We start from the raw sequence: 22,540 nt of genomic DNA on the forward strand, positions 1-22,540 counted from the left end.
AAATTTCAAAAAAAGGATACTACGAATTTTAATTAATTTATTGTTAGTAAAAAAGTTAATTTAAAAATTAGCAAAAAAAAATCGTGCGCATATTTCGAAATTCCTTCAAATGTTACAGATATTCAAATATTTACGTACCATTTTTGTATGAACAGCTGGCTTCTTTGGTCATAGGGTCAAGGCCCCCACAAAGCTTGAGTCAAATAAAAAAAATCAAATAAAAATGGTCGACCGATTTCGTAAAGAACTGCTCATTTGTGTTGGAAAGTTGTTTCGTAGGGAAAAAAAATCTCAGATGAAGCGTTAGGACCGGTATGTCCACGCATCCTTCCTTCCCTGTAAATTCTGACAATATAGACAAGAAAAGTGCTTGGGGTTAGAAATCTAAGACACTCCAGCACGCTTCCAACGGACTGACTGCGTCTATGCTAGATTGTAGATTAGATTAAATTTATTTTCTAGGCATTTCGGATCAACAAACAAATCAGTTCGCATTTCACATTTTTTTTTTTTTTGAAAAATATCCTTTTATTAGTCTGTCTTGTTTCATCATCATCATTTGCTAGACGCTTTCGCTCGTCACGAAGTCAGTTTGTAACTTTTTTTTTTATTTTTTATTTAATATGTTCATCTTTTACATCTTCGACTCTCTCTCTCTTTCATCATTTTAATTTGAAACTTTAATCATCATTTATTTATTCCCTAGCTTTTTCTCTCTCTCTCTATCCCTCATTCTCATGCTCTGTCACGCAATTCTTTTCTACTCTTCTTTCTCATTTCGCTAGCACTATTTGTTGTTTGTTTTTGTTTTTTTTTGTATTGTTGCTGCTACGAGTTAATAACATATTTGCTTAGGAGGAACAAGCACGTTTGAAAACTTAATCTTTTCAGTCAAACTTCGTTCAATCAGTTTAATATAGGAAATAAAAAAGTGTCCAAAAAAAAAGAACGTATAATAAGGCGAACAAGTCTAAACGATTCGGGGGTGGGGGAGGGCGTTTTCTTTCAAAATTGTTAATAATAAGTATATTTACAGTCTACAACAGTCGAAACAGTGTGTTTGTCTTATACGGAGAGTAAGAATAAATTTAACAATCTTTTGTTTTCTTGTTTTAGGTTTCTTCGTCGCCTTCTGCTAGCTCTTTGCCATTCGATAAGTTATACTTTCTAGCCGAGAGTAAAAAAAACTGTAATTATAATCGCGCTTTATGTAAAATTCGTTAATAGTTTGAGTTTTAAAAAAATATTAAAAAAACCTAAAATAAAAATCGAACAAACGAGATAACTATTTTTCCCTCTCAATTCTTCTTTTTCCTCCACTTTCACACTTTCAATTATTTAAACAACAAAAAAAATGAGTGAAGAAAAGTGGTCGTCGATGTCGAATTTGTGTGGTAGGATTAATTTTAGTTATTTTCGGGAGCCTAACTAAGAAAGACCGATGAAACCGAGGCCGGCCCACTTGATAAAGTCGGGCAGTTCGCGCACCGGCAGATCGTTCGAGAGGGCCTTCACGCGCAGGTTCCGGTCCGTCGTGAGCAGCACGACGTCGCGCGTGATGTACCGAACTTCACCTATTTGGTTGCAAACAAAAAAAGTAAAGAAAGGGATGCAATTTTTAATTATGTAATTCAAAACCAAATTTATAATTTATTATAATAAATAACTGTGAAACAATATAAAATTTCGAACAAATGTTCAAAACAACGATTGAAAATTCAAACCAAACTGATTTAAATTTCACAAGTATTTTATAAATGTAAATTCGTAAGTTGAAAAATATAGAAAAATAAATAAATCAGATAAAAGTTACATCAATGCCACCAATCGGTTATACAAAACTAAACTAAGGTGACAAAAACAAAACTCATTTCGAAAGACAAAAATGAAAACAGAAATTAAAAGAACAATAAAAATTTAAAAACTAAAAATATTTTAAAAAGTTATACAAGCTGTCAACAGAAAAGTTCCGAGAAATTTAAGAAATTTTCGTATATTCACATAGAAAGAAAACTTTAAGTGGCTGTATCTCAGCAAACAGCAGTCAAATCAAATGAGTCCAAGAAAGAAAATTGCAAGAAATAAGAAAATTTTGAAGAAAAAAAAATCCATCTGTAGAAATCATTTTCGATTGCCAATTTTGTGTAGTTGCTTGTATAAGTTTTTTGTTGAAATTTTATTTGACAATATTTTAGTATTTTTTAGTTTTTTTTTTATTTTTTGAAGTTTTTTTTTAGTTTTTGAGTTTTAAATATTTTATAAGTTTTTTTTGGTTTTCTTTTGTGTATTTAAAAAAATATTTGTTTTTTTTAACCTTCTATTAGTTTTTTTGTTATATTTTTTGAAGATTTTGTAATTTTTTTTTAAACATTTTTTCCATGTTAATGTTGAAAGTATGGCTTGTTATTTCAATATTTCTAGAGTTTTTTTTTTGATAAGGCCCTATAAAAAGATGAAAGACAATAGTTTATTGGTCCTTTTAAAAAACAAAACTCTGGATTTATATAGTTTTTTGTGTTTTTTTTTTAAATTTATTTTTTTTCAAGTTTTTTAAGTTTTAAAAGTTTATGAAATTTATAAGTTTGCTGTAGAAATGATTTTCAATTGCATATTTTAGTACTTTTTTCAGATTTTGTTAGCTTCTGTATTTTTTTTTTGTTTTTTTTTTTAAGTTTAACAAGTTTTTAATAATTTTTTGGTAGGTTTGTTTTTGTTTATTTTCAAGATTCTTATTTGTTTTTGAGTTCATTTTAATTCTTTAATTTATAAAGTTTTGTTTTTTTTAAGTTTATTGTTTCTTGTTTTTTTTTTTTGTGTTTTTATTTTAAATTTTTATTAGCTTTTTTTTCAATTTATATAGATTTTACTGGGCTTTCAAAGTAATTTAAATCTATTTTTTTCAATTTTTTTAGTTTTTATGGCATGAAAAACTTTAAAAAGTTTGCAAAGCTTGAACAAAATAAAAACTTTAATAAGTTGAAAAAGTAATAAGTTTTATAAGTTTTATAAGTTTTAAAAGTCTTATAAGGTTTATAAGTTTTATAATTTCTATAAGTTTTATAAGTTTTATAAGTTTTATAAGTTTTATAAGTTTTATAAGTTTTATAAGTTTTATAAGTTTTATAAGTTTTATAAGTTTTATAAGTTTTATAAGTTTTATAAGTTTTATAAGTTTTATAAGTTTTATAAGTTTTATAAGTTTTATAAGTTTTATAAGTTTTATAAGTTTTATAAGTTTTATAAGTTTTATAAGTTTTAAAAGATTAATGAGTTTAATAAGTTTAATAAGTTTAATAAGTTTAATAAGTTCAATAAGTTTAATAAGTTCAATAAGTTTAATAAGTTTAATAAAATCAATAAGTTTAATAAATTAAAATAAGTTGTATAAGTTTGATTAGCTTTATAAGTTTTATAAGTTTCAAAAATTTTATGAGTTTTAAAAGTTTTAAAAGTTTAATAAGTTTAAAAGTTTAATAAGTTTTATAAGTTTAATAAGTTTAATAAGTTTAATAAGTTTAATAAGTTTAAAAAGTTTAATAAGTTCAATAAGTTTAATAAGTTTAATATGTTTAATAAGTTTAATAAGTTTAATAAGTTCAATAAGTTTAATAAGTTTAATAAGTTTAATAAGTTTAATAAAATCAATAAGCTTAATAAGTTTAATAAGTTTAATAAGTTTAATAAGTTTAATAAGTTTAATAAGTTTAAAAAGTTAAATAAGTTAAATTAGTTTAATAAGTTTGATATATTATATAGTTTTCTTAAGATTGATTTTTTTTTCAGGTTTTATAAGTTTTTAAAGTTTTATAAGTTTTATAAGTGTTATAGGTTTTATAAGTTTTATATGTTTTGTAAGTGTTATGAGTTTTATAAGATTTATAAGTTTTGTAAGTTTAATAAGTTTAATAAGTTTTTTTAAGTTTTGTAAGTTTAATAAGTGTTATAAGTTTTAGAAGTTTTAGAAGTTTTGTTAGTTTAAAATGTGTTATAAGTTTTATAAGTTTTATAAGAAGCATGAGTTTTATATGTTTTATAAGTTTTATAAGTTTTATAAGTTTTGTAAGTTTTATAAGTTTTATAAGTCTTTCGAGTTTTTTTTCGCTTTTTTGTATTTTATTTGTTTTTTTTTAGTTTCTTTTAGTTTTTTAAAAGATTTTTCAAAATTGTTATTTTAATTCCTGTTTTGTTAACATAATATTTTTTTTTGATTTAGATTTTTTTTAATTTTTTGAAGTATTTTTTTGTTGCTGAGTTTCTTTTTGGTTTTCTTTTATTTAGTTTTTTTAAAAAGATTTTTCAGTTTTTTAAGTTTTTAAGCTTTGTTTTTTTAGGTTTTAGATTTTTTGAACTTTTAGTTTTAAATTTTTTTAGTTCTAATAGTTTTTGAAAACTTTTTTTTGTCATTCTAGCCGATTTAGTTTTTTCAGATTTATTTGAGTATTTTTTAGTTTTTATTTGAGTTTTATTTTAGTTCTTTTTGAGATTTTAAGGGTTGTTTTGTAAGTTTTTTAGGTTTTTAAGTTTTTGTTAAACTGTTTTAGGCCGCTGCAAATAATTATAAAATTTTATATCACCCGCCCTCGAGCCGAAAAAAAATGGAGCGAAAGAAAATCCACAGAACTTAATAATTTCAGTGGAAATAAAAGTGTAATCATTGGAAATAATTGCAAATCAACTGAGCAGATATAAAATGCATCACTTGTTTGATTCAAAAGTTGCCATGGGCTTGTAATATCAACTTTTCTATTTTATTTTATTTTATTCCCGTTTAAAAAATATTTGTAGCGGCCTTTGTTTATAAAGTGTTTTTTTCGATTTGTGTTTTTTTACAGTTTCAAGTATTTTCAAGGTGTCTTAGGTATTTTAGGTATTTTGGGTATTTTAGGTATTTTAAGTATTTTGGGTGTTACAGGTGTTTTAGGAATTTTGGGTATTTAAGGTGTTTTAGGTATTTTAGGTATTTTGGGTATTTTAGGTATTTTAGGTATTTTAGGTATTTTAGGTATTTTAGGTATTTTAAGTATTTTAGGTATTTTAGGTATTTTAGGTATTTTGGGTATTTTAGGTGTTTTAGGTATTTTAGGTGTTTTAGGTATTTTAGGTATTTTAGGTATTTTAGGTATTCCAGGTATTTGAGGTAATTGAAGTATTTTAGGTATATTACCCAGGTTATTTTAGGTATTTTAGGAATTTTGGTTATTTCAGGTATTTTAGTTTTTTAAGGTATATGAGGTATTTTAGGTTTTTTTTTAAATTTCAGCTATTTTAGGGATTTTTTGGTATTTAAGGTATTTTAGTAATTTTAGAAATTTTAGGTATTTTAGCTAATTTAGTTTTTAGTTTTTAGTACCAAGCTGCCAAACTAATTTCTAAAGTAGTATGAAAAAGGATCTTTTATCTGAAAATGCAAGTGAAAATCAAACTCACCCCTCTTCTCCTCGGTGCTGTTCCGGATCAGGTTTAAGGCAGTTTCCAGAATCTTATCGTCGTTGGACTTTTGCTCGCCGACGTCCTCCAGGAAGGTGCACGTGGTCGGCTTCAGGATCGAGCCCTTGGTCGTAACGCACCTGGGTTTGAAGAAAATTGAATTTTGCCCAATTTCAAATTATATGTTTTTTTTTCAACAAAAAAAAATCAAATTCAACTCACATCAGCGCGGGATGCTTCTGTTTGATAAAGTGCAGCGCCTGCTTCGATGCTTCCGCCACTTTTTCGGCGTGCTGCGGATCGAACCGACGGTCGACGGATATCCTCGACGAGGACGGTGCCGGGGCGGGGGTCGGTTGCACCGAGATGCCGGCCGCCAGCTTGGACGCAATGATGCCTGAGGCGTTCACCGCCGGTTTGATGCCCTTGGCGAGGCCCTCCAGCTCGTTGATTACTAGGGAGGGAGGGAGAGAAGTTTGACAATTTACAAGTTTAAAAAAAAAAACATCAAAATAATGAGAAAATGAAAAAAAGCAAACTTACCAACGATGGGAACCATCAGCTGGTAGAGCGGATGCGCCTTGGCGATGCTCTCAATGTCCCGGAGGTAGTCCACGAAGCAGTTGGTGTCCGGAACCAGAAACCGGGGCCGGACCTCGATGTTGAGCGCGATCGTGCTCTGGGAGAGGATGTCCTGAAAGAAGAAGGAATGAAAATGGAATTTTAGAAAAACATTTTTTTTAATTCGGATTTTTTTCCGTGTCAAGTTCATTTGAGGTTTTTTTTAAATTTGGAAAAACATTTCTTTCCGTGTTTAGGTTTTTTTCAATTTTTATATTCTGATAAGCGATTTTATCAAGTTTTTCATCTGTATGCTTTTCATAGTTCAAAAAATAGGTGAATTTAACTTAAATGGTCGTAACCTTTTACAGTGTTGCCAGATATTCGAAATTTAAAAAATGAGAAAATTAATAAATAAAAAGAAAAATAACACATAATGAAATTTTGTTGAAAAACAAAAATAAGTAGTAAGAAACATAAAAGTTTCCCCACGGGAAATTCCCAACCCCAAACCGGATTGTCGTCATCGGTCGTGGGTCAAAGTCGCGCGAAATTGGCCCAATTTCAAATTCACCAACTTTGCCGGCGGCGTGCGCAATTTGCTCGACAATTTCCGTTAATCTGTGCTAATGAAGCCGTTTTTCGGAAAAAAAAGAAGCCGCAACTAGGGGTTGTTGGTTTTACTAGAAGTGCTTCTCTCTTCTTTTTTTTTCGAAATTGAGAAGATAGGATAGAGAGAGGAAGGCAAACAGTTTGACCTAATCGAAGCCCTCGATTGGAGAACTGATTTTTTTCTTATTTGCAGATTGATCGTTTTGTGCGTTTTTTTTTCGTTTGTTTTTATCGTGTGAACGTCGTGACGGATTAACCTTCGATGGTTCAGTTGTTTTGCAATTTTGACGCAAATAAGTTTATTTTTTTATTTTTACTAGATCTCAAAAAGTAAAATTTTACTAAAACGGTTTTTCAAAACCCAAAAGCAAGGGTTAAATTTGACAATTCAACTTAATGTCATCAATCGCAAAAAATAAAATCTGGAACAAAACGTGCCTTCTTCCTTTGCTAACTGCGTTGAGCTGAGTTGACGTGAGACCACGTGTGTGTGTGAGCCTTAAGCGCTGGACTCTTTTTTTCCCATGTCATAACACGATTATTGCCCGATTTACTGGAGCCACTCGGTGCATTTGCAATGAGTCAGTCAGAAGAAAGCAACGCAAAGAAAGAGAAGAAAATGATAGTTTGCTTAGTGCGAAAAAGTGCCTCAACTGCAACTTTATTTGACCGCGAAGTTGTGCGATTCGTCACGATTTGCCGCACTCTCTCCTGGGGTAGAATCACATAAAGTCGCACAAACGTACATACACATACGCAATGGAAGCAGAAGAAGAAGAAGACGCATGGCCAGCTGGACTCTGGACATATCGCAGCAAAAGGTATCATCACCATCGTCATCTGCGATTTGCACTGCAACTGGCAGGTTGGTTAGGGTTGCCAGTTGAGAGAGAATTAAAAAAAAAACTAGTTATAAAATTATTGTCAAAATATTAGCGAAAACCAGAACAAAAAGTAAAAAATAAATTAAGATTTGAAGTCACCAGAAAAAAAAAACACATGAAAGAAAACAAAAAGGCGAATATTAAAAAAAAGACTCAAGCATAAAAGTGTCCAAAACTAGACTTATACAATGCAATTTAGACACAATTATATTAAATTGAGTTATAAAAATTTAAAAAAATTTAATTGAGTTATAAAAAAAATAAAACAATAAAAAATAAAAAATAGAATTAAAAAAAACTCAAAAAACTAATATAAGAAAAATACAAACAATTAATGTGTCCAAAACTTGACTCATGTTGAGTTTTTTTCTGCGAATTTAAAAAATAATAAAAAAATAGGTAAATTCAACTTAAATGGTCATAACATTTTGCAGTGCTGCCAGAAACATAATATGTGAAAAATGAGAAAATAATGAATAGAAAGAAAAATAACATAAGATACAATTACTTAATAAAAAACTTAAGCTGAAAACTGAAATCTGAAATTTAAGTTTTAAAATTTAAGTTATGAATATAAAATAAATAATCAAGTAATTAAAAATGGAGACGAAATTAACTTAAAAATAGAAAAAAAATAACTTAAAAGAAACATGAAAAACGGATATAAAAGAGACACAAACAATCCAAATGTCCAAAACAAGGCTAATGGTTCCCTACAAAATCAAGTAATTTAAATAAAAAATGCAAAAATTAAAACTTGAATACTTAAACTAAACGAATGACTTCAAAATATGCTGAGAAACCAATATCAAAAACGGGACAAATACGATAAAAATGTACAAAACTAGACTTAACATTTCAATAAAAAAAAATCAAATATTGAAAAAAAAAAATTAAAAAAAAAAACACACACACACAAACATAAAAACAGAAATAAAAGTATTTCAAAATACAAACGATATTCACTTAAACATAGCTATAAAAATTAACTTAGAAACATTTACGCGTTAAAATAAACGACACAAACAATTGAAGTGTCCAAAACAAGACCAATAAACGAAAACTTAACCTCAAAAACATACCTAAAAACGAATATCAAAAAGGGACAAAAACAATAAAACTAGACGAAGTACTCTTGAAAAAACAAGTATTTTAAAAAAAATTAAAAAAAATATAATCAAAATAAAAAATTCATATTAAAAAAACTTAAAAACAGAAAAAAACTTGCAAGATAAATTAAAAGCAACGAATTGAAGTAACCAAACGAAACCGAATTTTAAAAAATGAAAGAAAAAATTAAGAAGATAAAAACATAAAAAAAAATAGTAAGAAAGGCAAATAAAAGAAAAAAATCATTGTAATCTTAAAAGAACACACACATTTGAAGTGTTAAAAACTAAACTTATCACTAGACTGAAAAAACAATTATAAAAGAAATTGTTAAGATAAAAACTCAAAAATGGACATAAAACAAAATAAAGATACAAAAAATAAAATTGTCTAAAAGTAGATTTAGAAGAAAACTTTCCTAAAATCAAGTTATTAAAAAAATAAATGAAAATCTTCAAAATTGAAGTTAAAAAATCTAAATAAATACTGAAAAACGTTGTGGTTTGGTTGAGCGTTTTAGCAGAATGCATTACTGTGAATACAAAGAGACGAGTTGTTCCTTTTAATTCCGCTATAAAAAAAACGAATATCAAAAAGGAAAACAAAGAATTGAAGCGTCCAAAACTACAATTATTTAGAATATCAAGTAGAAAATAACCAAAAAAGCTATAAATTTTAAAGTAAAAATAAGAGGATAACTAAAAAACAAAACGAGTATAAAAAAAGAAACAATTAAAATGTTCAAAACAAGACTTCCCCAAAAATTCAAGTATTCAAAAAAAATAATGAAAGATATAAAATCATAAAAATAGAAAATTTGAAAAATTACTAAAAGAAAACATAAACACGAATTTCAAAAAAGGTCACAAACAGTTAAAATGTCCAAAACTAAACATATTATGTCCTAAATATCAAGCATTAAAAAAAATCTATAAAAAATAAGAACTTAAAAATATTTTTTTTTGTGAAAAAATGAACACAATGAATTATTATTCTCTTAAAAGTCAATTACAGAGAAAACTCTTTTTGCGCGGTGGCGTTACGTTTTTTGTTTTGTAGATTTCTCTTAAACCCTACAATATTTTTGCAATCTTTTAACAGCAATTTGTAGGTTTTGTTCAGATCTACAAAACGCTTTATGAAGCTTGCAAAAATACTGTATGGTTTTTGAGAAATCGACGAAATAAGAAGCGTAACGCCACCGCGTAAAAAGAAGTTTCTCTGTAAACAGAAAAAAATAAAAATAAACTGAAAAACAAATAACACAAGGAAGACAATCGATTTAAGTGTCCACAAGGTTTATCATTCCCGAAAAAAATCAAGTAATTTACAAAAAAAATCAACTTTTGAATAAAAAAAATATATAAAACTCCTGTCAGAAAAATATGTAATTTTGCATTAGAAAATGTGTAAATGTTTACCAGTGAAAATACACATTACTAAACAATGAAAGTTTAAACGTCCTCTGACCAAACTTGACTACTCGGAACTGGTTACCGGTGGCCAATAGAGGACGTATCCAGAATATGCAAGCAAACCTGCCATGCGACTTCGCAAAATTGAAAAATCAGGACCACGTAAGGTCATGACGACGCCCTCTGGCCCAACCTGGTCACTCCGGAACCGATAACGGGTACCCACTTGGGGACACTTTCATAATTTACGAGGAATCTTGTCATGCGACATATCAAACACCATGGAATTGAAGATTATGACCATCTACGTTCACGCCGAAGTCCTCTGACCCAGTTAGGTCACTCCGGAATCGACTACGGGTGCCCACTTGGGGACATTTCCGTAACTTGCAAGGAACCCTGTCATGCGACATCTCAAACTTCATGAAATTGAATAACAGGACCACTGAAGGTCATGCCAATGTCCTCTGGGCCAACCTGGTCACTCCGGAACCGGGAACCAGTGCACACTGGGGGGACACTTGCGGATTATGTAAGGAACCTTGTCATGCGACGTATCAAACTTCATGAAATTAAATGTTATGGCCATCTAAGGTCATGCCGAATTCCTCTGATCCAGTATGGTCACTCCGGAATCGACTACGGGTGCCCACTTGGGGACATTTCCGTAACTTGCAAGGAACCCTGTCATGCGACATCTCAAACTTCATGAAATTGAAAGTTATGACCATCTACGGCCACGCTGAAGTCAAATGATCCAGTCTGGTAACTCCGGAACCGGTAACCGGAGCACACTGGGGGGACACTTCCGGATTATGTAAGGAACCTTGTCATGCGACATATCAAACTTCATGAAATTGAAAAATATGACCATCTAAGTTTGTGCCGCCGTTCTCTGGCCTAACCTAGTCACTCCGGAACCGGTTACCGGCGGCCACTGGGGGACACTTCCAGAATATGCAAAGAATTCTGTCATGCGACATTTCAAACTTTATAAAATTAAAGGTTATGACTGTCTAAGGCCATGCCAACGTTCTCTGGCTCAATCTGGTCATTCCGGAAGGGCCACCGGTGCCCACTGGGGGGGGACACTTCCGGATTATGAAAGGAACCTTGTCATGCGACATATCAAACTTTATGAATTTAAAAGTTATGGCCATCTAAGGTCATACCGACGTCGTCTGACCCAACTTGACCACTCCGGAACCGGTCACCGGTGGCCACTAGGGAACATTTCCGGAATAAGCAAGGAACCCTGTCATGCGACATTTCAAACTTCATGAAATTGAAAGTTATGATCATCAAAGTTTATGCCGACGTCCAAACTTGAATAATAAAAATTTCGATGAATTCAAGATAATTAGCAAATTAAAATTAAGATTATGATACATATTTCAACAGGGTGGACAACCCTGTGCCTCTCAGCCATGGTAAAACCTGACCGTATATCTTCTTCCAAACCCCACTCCGCTCTTCATATGTTCCGAAACGGTCCCGTCCACAAGGGACGCGACGCAGAGGTAAGTAAATCGCAACATTCCTCACCTTAACTTCCCCTCCCTGCTCCTCCTCCCACCTTTTCCCCACCTTAAAACCAGATCATCCCCGGCACGTCCTGCCTGGCCCCATCGCGCACACGTCATCAGCGATTCCAGTCGCGCGTTGCAATTTTGTCGCAGTTAAAATGTACGGTTATGTTTACCGAGGCCAGCGCGCAAATGTGAGAAAACCCTCGAACGCGCCTCCTCACAAAGTCACACGCGCGCGACGGACTGACTTTTGCGCGCTCTGTCAAAGTTTTGAAGGTAATTTCTTATGCTGATGATGATCGCCGACGACGACGACGACGACGACGACGCCGCCAGGTTGCACTGATTTTATACTTTTTTTCGCTCAAATCTGCAAGTTTCTTCGCTTTTTGCACGCATTTTGAGGCAGATTTTTCGCGGGAGTGACCCAATTCGATTGGAATTTGCGAAAAGGCTGAGCGATTTCTCTTGATTTGCGGAGATAATCGGCAAAACGTGAGTTTAGAATGTTTAACCGCGACAGCTCAGTTGTCACGGGCGTGCGGTTGTGATCCAAAGGTTCTGGGATTGAGACTCGTTGGGATTTTTTTTTTGACAGAGTATGTTAAAAATTTGAACAGGAAGCGATTCGATCTTCCACAAATAACAAAAAATCGCATCAAAGAAAGGTGCCCAAATCTGCCTGCTTCAAACAGGAAGTCGACCCCGAATCGATACAGAAAGAGAGAAACGCTTTCAGTGGCAGAAGCGAAATCAAAGTTGGGGTCCCGAAAAATCGCCTCTTTAGTCGAAGGTAACGAAAAAATAAAAATAAACCCACGGAAAGAGGAGATTAAGAGTTCGAGCCAAGCTGCAAATTACAGTCTGCAAAGATTAAAGATACGCGATGAGGTTTTGGGGAGCGAGTTCTTCCACTGAACAGGCTGGAATGGCTGATAAGTTGCCAAACTTTTCAACTTTTGCTAAGGGGCACGAGCCAAGAGGTCGTTGACCTCGGATTTTTCAGTATTCTTGAGGTTAAAGAAAGTACAAATTTCATTTTAAAAAAAAAAATATCAAAATTTCACGCAAATCTTCAGCAGGTTGCCAAAAAATCCCCCAAATTCGAAGAAAGAGCTCGCCACAAGCCCAATCCTAATTAAAAGAAAAGTGTTTTTTTTTGCATCCAAATTCACCAACTCAACCACAAAAAAAAACAAGGGAGAAGGAGATAATTTTCCCCCCAAAAAAGGTTGCAACAAGCAAGCGAAAAAAAAAACACTTTTCAATTAATCCCCGCCCGGGTATCGGTTACGAAGCCGCCAGATTGAAGGAAATTTAAAGATTTGGCCAACATGTTCTGGAAAGTGAGAAAACATGCGAAGAAAGTGTAATGATGATTGAGGGCTCCCACGTGGGCGCAATTATTGGGCTCGGTGCAACTGGAAGGAATGTTCCAGCTCGGGTGAAGACCTAATTTTGATTGGAATTTTTTATTTGGCTTGAATTACAATTAAAGTGAAGATTTCTGCGTGGAAACAGTTGAAAATTGACTTTAAATTGAAAAATGCTAATTGAAAAAAAAATTTTTTAGGATGTTGAAAAACATAATGATTTGATATTACATCTTCTTCGATGTAACCTCAATTTATTTGGAATATTTAAAATTACACATAAACATATGTAAATCTACACAGAAAACTGTTACACTTTACAAAAATTTCTGTATTCAACCGCCTACAAAGCTAAAAGAGTAGTAATCTAGCTGCGTGTTTAAGTCTTGGGTGTAAAATAAATTTTGCATTATTTCATGCAACGTTATGTAATTTTACACCTTGAAATATGTAGCCCATCAGTATGGGAAACCTAATTGACCGAAATGTCAAGCCCATATATGCGTTTATCCTTTCAGCTTTTCATCGGTCAGATGGTCGAGTGGGCTAAGGCGCCAGTCCTTAACGATGCTGCTGGGTTCGAATCCCGTCGGTTGCATTTTTTTTTGTGTTTGCAAAAATTGTACATGCAGTGTGTAATATTAAGTGTTTATTTTGACTAAGGTGATGTGCATGCTTTTGTATGCGATTTTACCATCGGATTTTTTGCTGTGTAGAAATCACTTATTAATTTAATCAGTAAATGAATTCTCAATAAGGCCGTTGCAAATATTTTTTGAAATTTATGTCCCTCGACTCTGATAAAAAATAAAAAAATATAAAAAATTAAATTACAAGCCATGGTCTCAACGTTTGAATGAAAAAAGTGTTTTAAAATGCATTTTACACCTGCCCAGTTGTTTTGCAATCATTAGTGTTCAAAATATGCAAGTATGAAAGAGATTTTTTTTCGCCGAAAAAAAACTTTTTGCGGTGCTGTACATTGGATTTTCACAAAAATTAAAAATATTTTTGAACGATCCCAGACATGCTAAATTTAAATGCAGGAAAATGCATTTCTAATTGTTTGCAGTTGGTTAGATTTCTATTTCCTTTGAAATTTTGAAGTTTTTTGAAAAAAAAAATTTTTTTTTGCTCCCTGATTTTTCGGACCGTTTTTGAAGGGGGGGGGGGGGGGGGGGGCGACATAAACTTTGAAAAATATTTGCAACGGCCTTATATTGAAAAAAATAATTCTAATATAATTTTAATATTATCCATTTATCTTACACGGTATGGGAATAGAACATATTTTGTGTAAGGCCAGAAATATGTGTAAACTTTTAAAAAGTGACAACCCTCTACAAGTCAACCCCGCCTCTAGACGGACTTCGATCAAAAAATTCGCCAAAAATCAATTTTTTTTAACAATTTTTTGATCTTAATAAAGTATTGGAAAGGAGAACCCTTGAAATTTAAATGAAATATCGTTAGAAATTTGACTTGTTTTACGTGACTTTGACAATGTTTTTTTTTAAATGACATTTTTTTCTGGGGTCAACTCATAAACTAATTAGGCAAAAGATAATGATGGGCAAAAGATAATGATGATGGATAATGAGGTGGTAGAATAAGCCAAAGACTGTCAAAAACAAACATAATCTAAACATGATATATGCAAATAAAAATACTAAAAATTAAACAAGAAAAACAAAGAAAAAGAGAAGACAAGTTTTTTTTCTCACAATTTGCTCAAAATAACCTTTTGAACAAGAGAAAATATAATTGGGGCATTAGAGTTACACAAAAATTTATGTAATATTACTTCATATTACTTTTTACCTTCCAAAGTTACACAGCCGAAAAATAAAAAAAAAAGTTATTTCAAACTCTGTGGCCGATTAGAAAAAAGCCTCACAATTTATTTTTTTTTCAAATTTCGAAAATGTTTCTTAGGCATTATTTGTCTACAAATATAATATTTCAGCTAACAATGACGCTTATGTCATATTGCGAGAATAAAAATAACCAAAATTTTCTAAAAATCTTAATTTTTATAAAGCTGTTAATATTTTGGCATGGCAAAACAAAATTTAAAATTTAACAGAGGAAAGGCGAAATAGGGTGAAAATTTGAAAAAAACTATGTTAATCATTTCATTGATAATAAGAATTTGTGACACTAAAAAAAACTACAAAAGGTTTTTTGATACCTCCTGCTTTTCTTAAATTAGGCTTGAAATTTTAAATTAATTTTTGCTTGCAATAGTAAAGTAAAAGTACTGAATAATATTGAAAATAAGCTAGTCAAACATCATTAAAAATAAAAATATAATTAAAATCAAAACCATCCAAATTATCAACATTCCAAAATTCAACTTTTTTTTCTGTGTGTAAGACAATTGAACAATTCCAGCTCAAATCAGGATTTTTTTCTGGTCCTTTTGTACCCGACCCTCTCCGATTTCAATGAAACTTTGTAGACATGTTATCCTAGGCCTATATAAGTCATTTTTGTGTATATGGAGCCAATAGTACTCGAGAATAACATTTGAGAAGGGCGTAAGGTATTTAAATATTTTAGTATTTTGCAATTTAAAAATTACTGTATCTCAAGCCGTTGCATCATATCAAAAGTGGTCAAAGACAAACTTGTAGGAAATGGACGGGCTTTCTGATAAAATACACTGAAACAAAAATACACGCCAGTTTTATGTCATTTTCAATTTTTAAGTTTAAAAGTTAAATTTGAAGGTGATGTCATGATTTTTTTCGCTCAAAATTTTGAGAAATACCCTAAGATGTTACCAAAAGACTGACGAAAAATGCAGGATGATATGTCTCTCGTAAAAATACAAAAATCATTTACTAAAACTGTTTTTTTGAAAAGTGGTCTAAACGTCAAAACTTTTAAAAACCGGTAGTGGGAATCGATTCCCCAGATAATTTTACATAAATGTCTCCATAATGACCATTGTCCTATGTCCAGTCCTTGGGAAGATACAGCGGTTTTAAAAATAAAAATGTTGAAAAAACGGGATTTTTGGTGGTTTTTGGCATTTTCTATATGACAGACTTGGTTTTTCAGTCTCGTAAATATTTTTACCGGAAAGCTCGTCCAATTTCCCATAAGTTTGCCTTTGACAGCTTTTTGATTTATATCGTTTTTATATTTACGTAATCAAATTTACTATCCTGGTTTCTACCACACTGAAAAAAATATTCTATTTTCAGTTATAAGCAATGTAATTAAGCTTATATCTGTAAGCCCTTACATCCAATTGAAATGCTGTCAAAGGCAAACTTATGGGAAATTAGACGAGCTTTCCGTTAAAAATATTTACGAGACTGAAAAACCAAGTCTGTCATATAGAAATTGACTAAAAACCACCAAAAATCCCGTTTTTTCAACATTTTTATTTTTAAAACCGCTGTATCTTCCCAAGGATTGGATATAGGACAATGGTCAATACGGAGACTTTTATGTAAAATTATCTGGGGAATCGATTCCCACTACCGGTTTTTAAAAGTTTTGACGTTTAGACCACTTTTCAAAAAAACAGTTTTAGTAAATGATTTTTGTATTTTTTTACGAGAGACATACCATCCTGCATTTTTCGTGAGTCTTTTTGTTACATCTTAGGCTATTTCCTCAAAAATTTTGAACGAAAAAAAAATCGTGACATCACCAATTTAAGTTTAAGACAATCGAAAAATCTCATAGATGTGGCGTGTATTTTTGTTTCAGTGTATTTTTTTCAGAAAGCCCATCCAATTTCCTACAAGTTTGTCTTTGACCACTTTTTGATACAACGCAACGGCTTCGAGATACAGTAATTTTTAAATTACAGAATACAAAAATATTTAAATACCTTACGCCCTTCTCAAATGTTATTCTCGAGTACTATTTGCTCCATATGCACAAAAATGGCTTATATAGGCCTAGGATAACATGTCTACAAAGTTTCATTGAAATCGGAGAGGGTCGGGTACAAAAGTATCAGAAAAATTCCTGATTTGAGCTGGAATTGCTCAATTAGAAAAATAAAAATTTAAAACATAATAAGTTACGTACTAATAATACAATTCAAAATTAATCCAAAAAATCAGGGGGATCGGATTTTATTGAAAATAAAAGTCAAATAAACTGAAAACAATCTAAAATGCATTTTTCTGCATTGATAATCAAATTTAGCATGTTTGAGCTGGATGAAAAATATTTTGAATTTTGATGAAATTCCAATGTACAGCTACGCAAAAACTTTATTTTTTTGCAAAAAAAATAAATTTTCGTCAAGCTTAAGTATTTTGGAAACTAATAATTGCAAAACAACTGGACAGGTGTATTATCCTTTTTTAAACACTTTTTTCGTTCAAATGTTAAAACCGTGGCTCGTATTGCATTTTAATTTTTTTTTGTCATTCGTTTTTTTTATATTTTTTCAATCCGGCTAAAGCTTTTTTGGTGCCTTCGGTATGCCCAAAAAAGCCTCTTTGCATCATTGGTTTGTCCATACAATTTTCCATACAAATTTGGCAGCTGCCCGGGCAGACGGTAATAACAAAATTCATGCCATTTCAATAACAGATACTGTTAAAATAACAAAAATTGTTATGGAATATTCTTGAAAAATCAATTTTTGCATAAGAGTTCAATAATAGTTTATGTTATCATAACAAAATTTGTTATTGGTCTGATATTGATTGAAAGCGAAAACAACTTGGGAATAACATTTTTTGTTATGGAATAACAAAAAATAAGAAGAATAACTCCAAATGTTATTAATCTGTTATTACAATAACAATCCAATAACAAAAAATCATAACGACGAATAACAAATCTTGTTATGAATAACATAAAATGTCATTGGCCTAGTATTTTCAAATATCAAAAAATGTTATTCCCAAGTTATTGCCGTCTGCTCGGTTGTCCATACAAAAATGATATGTGAAAATTCAAAAATCTGTATCTTTTGAAGGAATTTTTCGATCGATTTGGTGTCTTCGGCAAAGTTGTAGGCATGGATATGGACTACACTGAAAAAAATGATACACAGTAAAAAAAAATTATGATTTTTAATTTCACTTTTTGTCACTAAAATTTGATTTTCAAAAAAATATTATTTGAATTTTTTTTTCTGGTATGTTTTAGAGGACAACTTTTCAGAAATTTCCGGAATGGGCAAAAAATCTTTAACCGAATTATGATTTTTTGAATCAATACTGATTTTTTCAAGAAATCGAAATATTGGTCGCAACAAATTGCAAACTTCATTTTTCGATGTAAAATCAAATTTGCAATCAAAAAGTACTTTTGAGAAATTTTGATAAAGTGCACCGTTTTCAAGTTATAGCTATTTTTAGGTAACTTTTTTGAAAATAGTCGAAGTTATTTTTTTTTAAATTAGTGCCCATGTTTGTTTAATTTTGAAAAAAATATTTTCGAAAAGCTGAGAAAATTCTCTTTGTTTTGCTTTTTTGAACTTTGTTGATTCGACCCTTAGTTGCTGAAAAATTCCATGCAATGGTTTAAAAACAGGAAAATTGATGTTTTCTAAGTCTCACCCAAACAATCCACCTTTTTCTAATGTCGATATCTCAGCAACTAATAGTCCGATTTAAAATGTTAATATATGAAACATTTGTGAAATTTTCCGATTTTTCGAAAACATTATTTTCAAAATTTTCAAATCAAGACTAACATTTTAAAAGGGCAAACATTTCACTAAAGTACTTTTTGATTGCAAATTTGATTTTACATCGAAAAATGAAGTTTGCAATTTGTTGCGACCAATATTTCGATTTTTTGTAAAAAAAAAATCTGTATTGATTCAAAAAATCATAACTCGGTCAAAGATTTTTGCCCATTCTGAAATTTCTGAAAAGTTGTCCTCTAAAACATATCAGAAAATAAAAAAATAGTATTTTTTTGCAAATCGAGTTTTAGAGACAAAAAGTGAAATTAAAAATCACCAAAAAATTTTTTTACTGTGTATAATCTTTTTTCAGTGTAGTCCATATCCATACCAACAACTTTGCCGAAGACACCAAATCGATGAAAAAATTCGTTCAAAAGATACAGATTTTTGAATTGAAAAAAATTCAGCCGGATTAAAAAATACAAAAATTAAAATTCAAATAAAAAAAGACTGATTTCGTAGAGAATTGCTCATTTGTCAACAAATAACTTTATTTATGTTATTTTTTCGAAAGGTGTGAAATCATCTTTTCATGAGCTTTTTGTAGCAAAATGTTTGGCATGAGTTTCTGAACAAAATGTAGTACTAGGTTTCTGTCAACATTACATTGTTTAGATGTTTCATCACAATATGTGCATAGTGCTCAAGGGCTGTAAATACTTTTTTACATACTGTATGTATACATACACGCAGACAGAAAATTGTTTAGATTTCGATTCTGAGTCAATAAGTTGTTATTCAAGTGAGTCTACGAGCTTTCTGTGAAAAGTTCATTTTAAGAGCAGGATTATAGCGCAAAACCTCAGTGAGGTAGGAAAGGAATGTTATTTTTCTACAATTTTCAAGAATCACGATAAAAATAAAAATAAAGCAAATCTGAAAACAGAAAACATGTTAATGAGTTGCATAAAAAAATCAAAGAGGACATGAGAAGATCTGCGACCGACGATTGCACGCAAACTAGGTTGCAGTTAATTTCCTCTACTTGGGTGGCCAGCAAACCTTTCAAGGTCTAATCTGTGGGAACGATCGCCCATCACTAATCAAGGCATTCAGTGGTCACACCTCACACACCCATTCGAAGAACGGTTAAACTGCAGTCCAATTCAATTTGAAACACAAATCGATCACCTTTTCTCCAGCGGGATGACTCAAGCCTCCAAGTTCTCCAGAGTTCCTGCCGATTGAGCCGTAGCAAAATTTTGCCAAGGCACTCCACGTACCGTCCGAAATCACACTGCCATTAAAAGCGACGACTCGAAACGAGCAGATTTCATTCTGTTTAAGCTCTGCAGCAGCAATAAAAGCGCACCAGAATTTGCCCCTTTTGATTTTAGCACATAAATCATTTAGTTCGCGCGCTGGGAGCTGAATTTTAATGACGATGTTCTGAGCTCGACTTTCTTCCTGAAGAGAGAGAACCCGAGGTTTGTGCAAATTCCACCCTCAACCCACCTGCCTGGCTGCCTGCTTAGTATTTACGGCGTCGCTTGTTACACATTAAATGAATTGAAATTATGTTAATCGGGCTCGAAATGAACTGAGCGCTGCCGAGAAGAACGTGGCTTGAGGGGGAGGGGGGCGGGAGTTTTAGCACATATACGATGTGTGTGTGTGCGAATTGCCTTAAGAAACTTAAGAAAATGTGTTGGGCGAGGGGAGGTCTACGAGGAGGGGGAGTTAATGCAAAAACGCGATAATCCCGTTACAAAGTGCGCGGAACAAACTTGGACAGCGAAAAAAAAAACTCGGCACAGTCAGTGCGAAGAGTGACGATGACGATCGTTGAGCTTTCTGGCTGGATTGACTGACCAAGAGAGTTAAGAAGGTGTGTTTGTGAGGAACAGGTCTTGTTTCAGTAAAAAAAAATTGGCTGGTTGTATTGTTAAAAAACATTTAAAAAAAAAACAAAAAAATACAAAATTTAGGATCATAGTTTGAAAAAGAAATCGATCCAATAAAATTATCTAAGTTATTCTTTGGGATTCCGCAATTATTTAAAAAAAAATTTAAGCCATTTTGCATCATTAGTTTTTTTTTACAATTTCTTGAGCTGACCATGTGAATATTCAATATCTGCATCAGAGAAGGAATTATCTGAACGATTTGTTCTCTTCGGCTAAATTGTAGGTTTTGATAAAGAACTTTCCAGAAAAAAAAGTGACAGAGAAAAAATAATGCCTTTTCATTCCACTTTTTATTACTAAATGTTAAATAAAAAAAAACATAGTGTATTTTTTTGAAATATGATTGCGTTTTTTATAAGGGGACATATTCCGCGTTTGAGCTTTAAATTATGGAAAATATGGTTCCGTAGCATTTTTTTTTAATAAAATGATGATTTTTTGAAAACATCTATCATATGGTCATCATAGTTTAAGAATTTATTTTTATGTCAACGCAACAAAAAAGGTATTTATTTAGCAACGTGTAAAACGCCTAAGTGTAAATTATATTTTGATCTTTGGTGATGAATAGGTCCTATAAAAAATATGAAAAACAATAGTTTATAGGTGCTGGAAAATTTTCCCATTTCGATCGGTTAGAAGAGATTTTTTCATTTTTACGGGTGACAAAGAATTGCGGCGAAATTGTTATTCTTCGATGTTGCAGATAAATTCCCTGGCTGATTTTGGAATCCTGCAGCTCTTCCTGGTCCAGCGAAAAAACATCGCTAATTCTAGCGAAGCTGATCCAACGGGGTTAGAAAAAACGTGAAATTAACATAAAACACTGTAAAATTACATTAGCGAACTAAAACTTGCATCAATTCGTGTGAAATTCCTTTCCAAAATTATATTAACTAATTGATGATTTACACCTTTATTTAAATTCTGCAAATTTTTTCTCAAACTATAAAAACTAAGACATTTGGCCTCAGAATTATTTAAGAAAAGCTTAAAGATTTCCTTTAAAAATATAACAGGCAGTTTGACTAGTTGATGTTTTTCTCCAGAATTTTGACAATCGAATTTTTTTTTATTTGCCATACATTTCGAGTTTTTTTTAATTTAACTTCAAGCCATGGTTTCAGTATTTGGATGAAAAAAGACATAAGCTTTGAATTTTTTTTGCAAGGGCCAAAGAGAAATTTACAAAATTTCGAAAACAGCAAACTTTACAAAAAAAAACATCAGAATTTTAAACACATTGAACTATAAAAATTTAAATTATATTACAAATTCCAAAAACAAAATAAATAATAAAAACATAAAAAAATTAAATAACATAAAATTTAAAAAAAAAACTAGGAACCTCTACAAAATTTAACAAGTTGACTTTACAAGTTAAAACATAAAAAAAATTAATAACATCAAAAAACATAATTTAAAAAAAAATTGAAACCTCTACAAAATTTAACAAGTTAACATTACAAATTTAAAAGAAAATAAAAAAACATAAAAATAATTCAATAAATTAAGAACCTCTACAACATTTATCAAGTTCACGTTATAAATTAAAAGGTGGGAAAAGTTATCCTACAGATGGTTATCCTAGAAATAATTTATAGCGCTATGGCGGCCATCTTTATGGCATGCGGGATAACTTGTCATGGTTATCCCAGGAACAATTTTAAAGAGAGATTCCAAAAATTCAAAAAAACGAACAATTAACATTACCTGGACATGTTTCTTGGCAAAACTTACTGCCCTACATTCCTGGAGTATGAAAATTTGAATGCGAATGAAAAAAAAATCCAGAAATATTTGAACTTCAAATATTTTAATTCAAATATTCAATAAATTTAAAAATCCTTCTAGGATGGGACTCTGGGTCATTTCCTGGACATGTATTTTGGTAAAACTTGTTGCCCTACATTTCTTGAGCTTAAAAATACAACTTGGCATGAGGCCATGTGGAGGAAAAATTCAGAAATATTTGAACTTCAAATATTTTAATTCAAATATTCAATAAATTTGAAAATCCTTCTAGGATGGGACTCTGGGTCATT

The 22,540-nt window shown here is 31.2% G+C and overlaps 1 protein-coding gene across 4 annotated transcripts in view; it reads right to left on the reverse strand.

Annotated features, from left to right (window-relative positions):
* Positions 1-769: 769 nt before the first annotated feature.
* The window catches only part of LOC6052831 (telomerase-binding protein EST1A), a 265,874-nt gene continuing 244,103 nt past the window's right edge, over positions 770-22,540 (reverse strand). For all 4 annotated transcript variants that reach the window (XM_038248625.1, XM_038248615.1, XM_038248619.1 and 1 more), the window contains 4 exons: positions 5,971-6,121; positions 5,650-5,881; positions 5,428-5,567; positions 770-1,574 (listed from right to left, as the gene is read on the reverse strand). In XM_038248625.1, coding sequence (XP_038104553.1) covers positions 1,429-1,574; positions 5,428-5,567; positions 5,650-5,881; positions 5,971-6,121 — 669 coding nt within the window. In that variant the 3' untranslated portion in view covers positions 770-1,428. The remainder of the gene's footprint in view (positions 1,575-5,427; positions 5,568-5,649; positions 5,882-5,970; positions 6,122-22,540) is intronic.

Source organism: Culex quinquefasciatus, chromosome 1 (assembly GCF_015732765.1).
Source record: "Culex quinquefasciatus strain JHB chromosome 1, VPISU_Cqui_1.0_pri_paternal, whole genome shotgun sequence".
In the NCBI taxonomy this organism is placed as follows: Eukaryota; Metazoa; Arthropoda; class Insecta; order Diptera; family Culicidae; genus Culex; species Culex quinquefasciatus.